The sequence below is a fragment of the Arachis ipaensis genome, chromosome B04, assembly GCF_000816755.2.
Source record: "Arachis ipaensis cultivar K30076 chromosome B04, Araip1.1, whole genome shotgun sequence".
Lineage (NCBI taxonomy): Eukaryota > Viridiplantae > Streptophyta > Magnoliopsida > Fabales > Fabaceae > Arachis > Arachis ipaensis.
In genome coordinates, this window is record NC_029788.2 from 86,282,722 (window position 1) to 86,290,065 (window position 7,344).

General features: G+C 40.1%; 1 protein-coding gene across 1 annotated transcript in view; it reads right to left on the reverse strand.

The window, feature by feature from the left end:
- Nucleotides 1-6,755, reverse strand: part of LOC107636610 — a 69,173-nt gene extending 62,418 nt beyond the window's left edge. The window contains exons 1-2 of the mRNA XM_016340109.1: nt 6,097-6,755; nt 5,174-5,895 (exon numbers count right to left, since the gene is read on the reverse strand). Coding sequence (XP_016195595.1) covers nt 5,174-5,895; nt 6,097-6,755 — 1,381 coding nt within the window. The remainder of the gene's footprint in view (nt 1-5,173; nt 5,896-6,096) is intronic.

A 7,344-nucleotide genomic window follows, 5' to 3' on the forward strand; every position in this document is an offset into this window, starting at 1 on the left:
ATAAGGATACAATCCAACTTTCAATTACAGTAATAAAACAATGAAAACAATGACTTAACAATACAACCTGTTGAAGTTTACTTGCTTTCCTTCTTCTCACCATCATTGTTGCTGACCTTCATGTTCATCTTTCTCCTTTTTGATGATGTTCAAACCTCCAAAAGCTTGTATGTCATTCTACAATGATATTGAAAGTTGCTTGTTCCCCAAGCACTTGGAAACAATGGTTAATTTTCATGATTTATTTGCGGGCTTTTTGAACTTACTTTGGTGTGGAAACACCAAACTTAGTACCTTGCCAATGGTTAACCATTTGTGATAATTTCTTTTTCTTTTTCCAAAGTGATAGAACTGGAAACTAAGAAAAACAGTAAAATGGCTAACTAGTTCATCCAGTATGCTTGAAGCCTACATTATGCAAAAAGTGAGAATGTGTGTTTTAATGGGGTTTTGGTGGACACCAAACTTAGAATCCTTCATTCTCCCTTAGATTGTTTTGGTGTGCAACACCAAACTTAGCTTCTTGCATTATAGATAGAACTAATTAACCTTTTTATTAAAATAGTTATGAACAGAAAACTACCTCGGGTTGGGTTGCCTCCCAACAAGCGCTCTTTTATTGTCACTAGCTTGACATCCTTCACTCTGTGCTCATGGAAGTTGAGGCTTCTGTTGCCTTAGGTTTCCTCCTCTTGCTATGGGCTTCCTTCCCTCTATTTCTCTTTCCATAGCTTTCTTATTTTCCTCCATGACTCCCTTCTCTTTCAACACAGTATCCTTTTCATGGCTCTTTGGGTTTAGAGTCCCCTTTTTCTCACCCAATTCAGCAAGGTTTTGCACTAATTGTTCCACCTGCCTTTCAATTCTTCTGAGTGAAGCCTCCTGGTTCTTGCTTATCATCTCTTGATGCTTCTTTATTTCTTCCCGCTCTATTGCCATCATTTCTTCTCCTTTATATTGTTTTGGTGTGTAACACCAAACTTAGCTTCCTGCAATCTAGATAAAGCTAGTTAACCTTTTTATTGAAATAGATATCGAAAGATAGTTACCTCCGGTTGGGTTGCCTCCCAATAAGCGCTCTTTTATTGTCACTAGCTTGACATCCTTCACTCTGTGCTCATGGAAGTTGAGGCTTCTGTTGCCTTAGGTTTCCTCCTCTCGCTATGGGCTTCCTTCCCTCTGTTTCTCTTTCCATAGCCATCTTACTTTCCTCCATGACTCCCTTCTCTTTCAACACAGCATCCTTTTCATGGCTCTTTGGGTTCAGAGTCCCCTCCTTCTCACTCAATTCAGCAAGGTTTTGAACAAGTTGTTCCATCTACCTTTCAAGTCTTCTGAGTGAAGCCTCCTGGTTCTTGCTTATCATCTCTTGATGTTTCTTTATTTCTTCCCGCTCTATTACCATCATTTCTTGAATTTTTATGGACCTCTCCATCAGCATTTCTAGAATATAGATTCTTTGAAAGGTTGGAAGTGGTTGTGGCTGTGTCAATTGTGGTGGTTGATGAAGGTCATTTTGAGCGAATGGTGAGGTAGGACGGGGTTGGAAGTGTGTGTGATTGTTGTTGTGGGGGTGTATTTTAAGTTGGTTTTTGAAGCTGGGACTGTTGCAGTTGAAGTCCCTTTGGTTTTTGGTTTTGGTTCTCAACCCCCCTCCCATTAGAATGAGTTCTCCAAGGTGGATTGTACACATCATTCTGAGGCCTGTGTTGGAGCATGCTAGAGTGATTGCTCGGAGATTGTAGTTGCTCATAACTCTGTTGCTCATGGTTAATGACCCCAAAACTGTGTTCAGCTTGATTACTCCCATATGAGCTTTGAGTCAGGTTGTATGTATGTATTACAGCATGTCTCAACTCAGTGATTTTCCTAGCCATCATGTCCAGTTGTTGTAGAGTTTGCTGATGTATCTGCTTGTTTTGGCTTATTACTGCACGAGCACCTTCAATTTCTTTCTCTTGTGTGAATGGATGCACTTCTGCCTCTGGCTTAACAATTCTTTGTGATGGGTTCAATTTGACTAGGAGCCCATTCATCAGTTCTTCCCATCCGATAATGCTTCCTTGTGGAAAAGCTTCAAACCATTGGGCAACATCATTCATGGCTATGGATAGTTGCTTCGAACTATGGGTTACATTATCATCCAAGGTGGGGATATTACTCTCATGATTGCTAGAATTTGTTGAGTTCCCCTCCATGATCTGCACAGTCACAAAAATTCAAGTGATGATTGAATATTTTCAAGCTCAGAATGTGATTCAGAAGGTTAGCTGGCACAAAGTATCAAACAGTTGATGGACTTGGGAGATTAGTGGCAGAAATTGCTTCTCTTGTGTAAGTAAGAGCATTGCGTAGAGCCAGAAATTTCCCGGAAAACTTCACTTTGTTGCTAAAGCGAAGTTTCAGTCATCTCAGGCAAAAATTCAAACAGTTAGTGGGTTAGTCGAAATTAGAGAAAAATAAAGAGAAAGTGCTTGATCTAGATCACCACCTCACTTAATCATTGTCAATCTAATCAATCCCCGGCAACGGCGCCAAAAACTTGATGAGATATTTTGGTGGAAAAATAAATTTCTCCCAAAACACACAAATCTAACCAGCAAGTGCACCGGGTCGCATCAAGTAATAAAAACTCATGGGAGTGAGGTCGATCCCACAGGGATTGAAGGATTGAGCAATTTTAGTTTGGTGGTTGATTTAGTCAAGTGAATCAAGATTTGGTTGAATGAATTCATACATGGTTGATTCAATCAAGGGAAACATGAAAATCTACCTAATTGGCTTGCTTGTGGCTCAAGAAAGTGCATAATTCTAATGAAAACAAAAGAAAAAGACTAGCTAAAATAGGCTAAGATGACTTGTCATAAAAAATCTGCAGCCAGATTTGGGTGATGCACTTGATACGGTTGCAGGGTGAAGTCTGGGGCTCCTGCCTCCTAGAGAGTAATCCCCCTAGGTTCTGTCATGTCACCTGCACGTGAATCAACTGAATCAGTAGTAAATGATCTTGTCTCGCTCTCAGATGGTGGTTTAGATTCGCCCTCAAAGGAGACTGGTGAATCGATAATTATCACTTCACCACCCTCAGAGGCTAATCGACATAGAGTTCGTCTAATATATGAAAGAGTTCTTTCAATTTCAGGATCAAATGGGACTAAACTCGGATCAGGCAATGAACGCGTCATTCAATGAGAAAGACATGTAGCTTATGGTAACAGAAATAAAAATAAAATATGCAAATAAAAATAATATATACACTAATTAATAATTTCGCACACTATTGTAACTTCCTCGGCAACGGTGCCAAAAATTGATGCGTGGCAGAAGTTAACCAATTAAGAGATTTCAATTAAGAGAACTGCGTTGCACGTATAGCTCTCAACCAGCTATGATCTGCCTTACCAATTTAAAAAGGGTTGTCATAAATTTTAGAAATAAAAATACTGGGAGTATGAGTCCCAGGTCGTCTCCCAACGAGTTGCTGGGTGCTCTTCTATGGAGGGTGGTGATGGGATGGGAAGATTATTATGTGGTTAAAAAGGAAGCACACTAAAACTTAAGGGTTGAATATTGGAGGTAGAGGATTGGTCCATGCGGGATATAAGATTTTAGAGTGTAGAGGTGAGACCAATGATGTTAGAGATGAGTGTGTTGTTAACCAGCTAAGATCTGCCTCACCAATTTAAAAAGGGTTGTCACAAATTTTAGAAATAAAATACTGGGAGTATGAGTCACAGGTCGTCTCCCAACGAGTTGCAGGAAAGAGTGCTATTTTATTAACTAGGGGTTTTCAGAAAATTTGAGTTTTGATAATGAGTAATTAAAATGATTAAAAATTAAAGCAATAAAAATAAACTAAGAATAATTATTGATACTCTAATTAAAAGGCCTTGACTGGGGGAATAATTAACTAGAATTTCTATCCTTGTTGGGATCTTCTCAAGTGTAGTGTAAAGAGGTTGCTGTTCTCACTTGGTTAACCCTTACTAAGTAAGAGAAAGTATGGTGATTAAACTAACTCTCACCCACAAATCCTAGTCCTCTCCCTTGAGGAGGTCTAGTGTTAGTAGGTATGAAATTAGCTAACAACGTCCAATTTAACCAAGCACTTGAGCATTTCAACTCAAGTGTCTCCTCTTAATCAACCCCCATGTCAAGTAGAATTTCTACTCCATTGACATGGAATTAATAATCATAAAAATATAAGAAGACATAATTAAATAAAATAAAATGGAGAATTAAAATTAATTAAAATAAAAATAACTCTATATATTAATAAATTCAAAATGCAACATAATTATCTGAACAGAGTCAATGAATAACTAATTAAAAATAAGGGAATAAGGAAACAAACTAAAGTAATGTTTTCAACGGAGGTAATAACTCTCAGCATCTAAAATCCAAGCAAAAGCATAAACTATCAATGTAATGCGAATCTAAAAATTCAAATCTGAAACTGAAGTAATCCTAATGTGATGAATCTGAATGTGTGTGGATGCGTAATGAGTTTCTGCATGTTCCCTCACTTTATTCTATTTTCTGGGCCGAAAATTAGGTTAAAACGCGGGCCGCAATTGTCTCTAGCGTATTTTGTAATTTCTGCAGATCGCGCAGGTCACGCGTACGCGTCGTTCACGCGTTCGCGTCATTCAGCGATTTTTCTTGTCACGCGTTCGCATCATTCGTGCAGACTCCAATCCACGCGTTTGCGTCAGGCACGCGTTTGTGTCAGGCACGCGTTTGCGTCAGGTTCGCGTTCGCGTCGCTTCGATTTCTCTATTTCGCGCGTTCGCGTGAGCCATGTGCTCGTGTCAGTGTTCGCTAGTCATCTACTTATTTTCTTGTGTTCCTTCCATTTTTACAAGCTTCCTCTCCATTCTGTAAGCTATTCCTGCCCTATGAGGTCTGAAACACTTAACACACGGATCACGGCATCGAATGGTATAAAGGAGAATAAAAATACATAATTAAAAGGTCTCTAGGAAGCAAGTTTTCAATCATGGACAATTTTTGCGAAGGAATTGTATATACATGAAAATTATATGAATAAGTGGGTGAAGACTTGATAAAACCACACAATTAAACATAATATAACTCATAAAATAATGGTTTATCACTCCTAGATCACAAAATCCTCTGCCAATTTTTGTTTCTCCTATGACACAGGGAATACGAAAGCTCCTTGGATCTTTTCTTTTCAGGTGTACGTCCTTCTGAATGAGAGCACTGCATTCCTTGTTCATCACCACTATTTGGCCACCTTTCAGGTTGCTCTTCCTGGCTAGTAGCTCCTTCATCCAGTTGATACAAGTAGGCATCTGTTTAAGGATTTTGAGGTAGGGAATGTTGACACTGAGAGATGCAAACATGTCTAGGAATCTTGAATATGACTTTTCTTTCTCCCCTCCCTTGAGTCTCTGGGGAAACGGTGCCTTTGGCACATAAGGCTTCAAAGTTTCCTTCCTTGTTGAGTCTTTTCCCTGTACAGATCCAGTTCCTTGTTCTTTTTTCTCCATATTGCTCCGGGGGCTTCCTTGGTTGTGCTCTGTTGGTTCGCTGGTGTCTTCTTCCAGTATTTCTTCATTTGCAAGAGTCACTGCCTTACACTCTTCCCATCTCACCTTCTTCATTTCCTCTCTTAGATTCTTCTCAGTGTCACTAGGGAAACTATCAGTGAGCTTCGGAATCCACTGTGAAAGATGTCCTACTTGAGCTTCAAGATTCTTAAGAACCTCCCCTCGGCTTTTCATATTACCTCTCTCTTCTTCTTGGAATTTCTTGATGTCCTCACACTCTTTGTAAAGGTTTGCAAGCATAGCTCCCATCCTGGTCATTCTATCATCATCATGTGGTGGTGGTTGGTTGAAATTGGGGTGTTGAGAGTGGTTTTTATGGCTTTGGTATGGTGGATGTGAATAAGTGTTTTGTGTGGTCTGGTATGGTTTTTGGTTAGAGTTTTGGTGAGTGGAGTTGTTGTACTGGGGTGGATTGTATGGTCTGTGGTCTTGGCCTTGGTTTTTTTGGTTCCCCCACCCAAAGTTTGGGTGATTTCTCCAACCAGGATTATAAGTTTTAGAGTATGGATCATTGGCTTGCCTAGATGAGTTTCCAAGGTACTTAGCTTCCTCCCAGTTAGGTCTTTCTTCTGTCTCTAATTCTTCTTGAGGTAATGATTGAGTATGGATAGCTGCAGCCTGGTTCTTCTCCATTTGCTTGGTCAATTCGGCAAATTTCTTGGTGATCATCTTGTTCTGAGCCAGGATTGTATCCATTTGATTCAATTCCAAGACTCCCCTATTGTTGCTTCTATCAGAGGCATAAAAATACTCATTGTCAGCCACTGTCTCTATAACACCAATGGCCTCGTCAATGTTCTTCTTCTTGTTTAGGGAACCTCTAGATGAGTGATCTACAGCTTTCCTTGATTCATAATTCAGCCCTTCATAAAAAGTGTGAATTTGCACCCACTCATTAAACATGTCAAGGGGGCATTTCTTTGTCAAATCCTTGAATCTCTCCCAGGCTTCATAAAGAGTTTTACCATCCTGCTGTCTGAATGTTTGCACCTTAATTCTCAGCCTGTTCACTCTTTGTGGCGGGTAGAACCTCGTCAAGAATCTGCTCATTACATCTTCCCAGGTTGTCAAGCTTTCCTTCGGGAATGACTCCAACCATTTTGATGCCTTGTCCCTCAAGGAAAATTGAAACAATAACAATCTATAGGTGTCAGGATGAACACCATTAGATTTAACCATGTCATATATCCTTTGGAATTTAGTGAGATGATCATTAGGATCTTCTTGGGCACTTCCTCCAAAAGAACAGTTGTTTTGGACAAGAGTTATGAGCTAAGGCTTCAATTCAAAGTTGTTAGCATGGATAGTTGGCCTCTCAATGCTGCTACCACAATTTCCTAGATTTCGATTGATGTACGATCCCAGGACTCTTCTCTCTTGTCCAGCTGGGTTAGCTCCACCTCTTCTGGCATGGTTATTCACCTCTTCTTCATGATGGTTTTTCATATCCTCCTCCATGGTTATATCAAAGTATTCCTCTTCTTCTTCAGCACCAACAACCCTCTTTCCTCCTCCATGGTTATTTCTCGTCTTCCCAACATCCTGCTGGCTGAGTCGACCGACCTCTTCAGGTCAGAACTACCCGACCTCTTCTCAAAGAGTTCAGCCAAATCACCAGGAAAGCCCAAAAAGGGCCCAAACAAGAGGAACACGACCCGATTCCAAAGGCAGTCCAAGCCAGGAAAGATAAAGGCGGTTCCCTTAGAAGATAAGATGACTTCACTCAAAGATAAGATAAGATAACTATCTCATCTCCAGGAAAGATCGC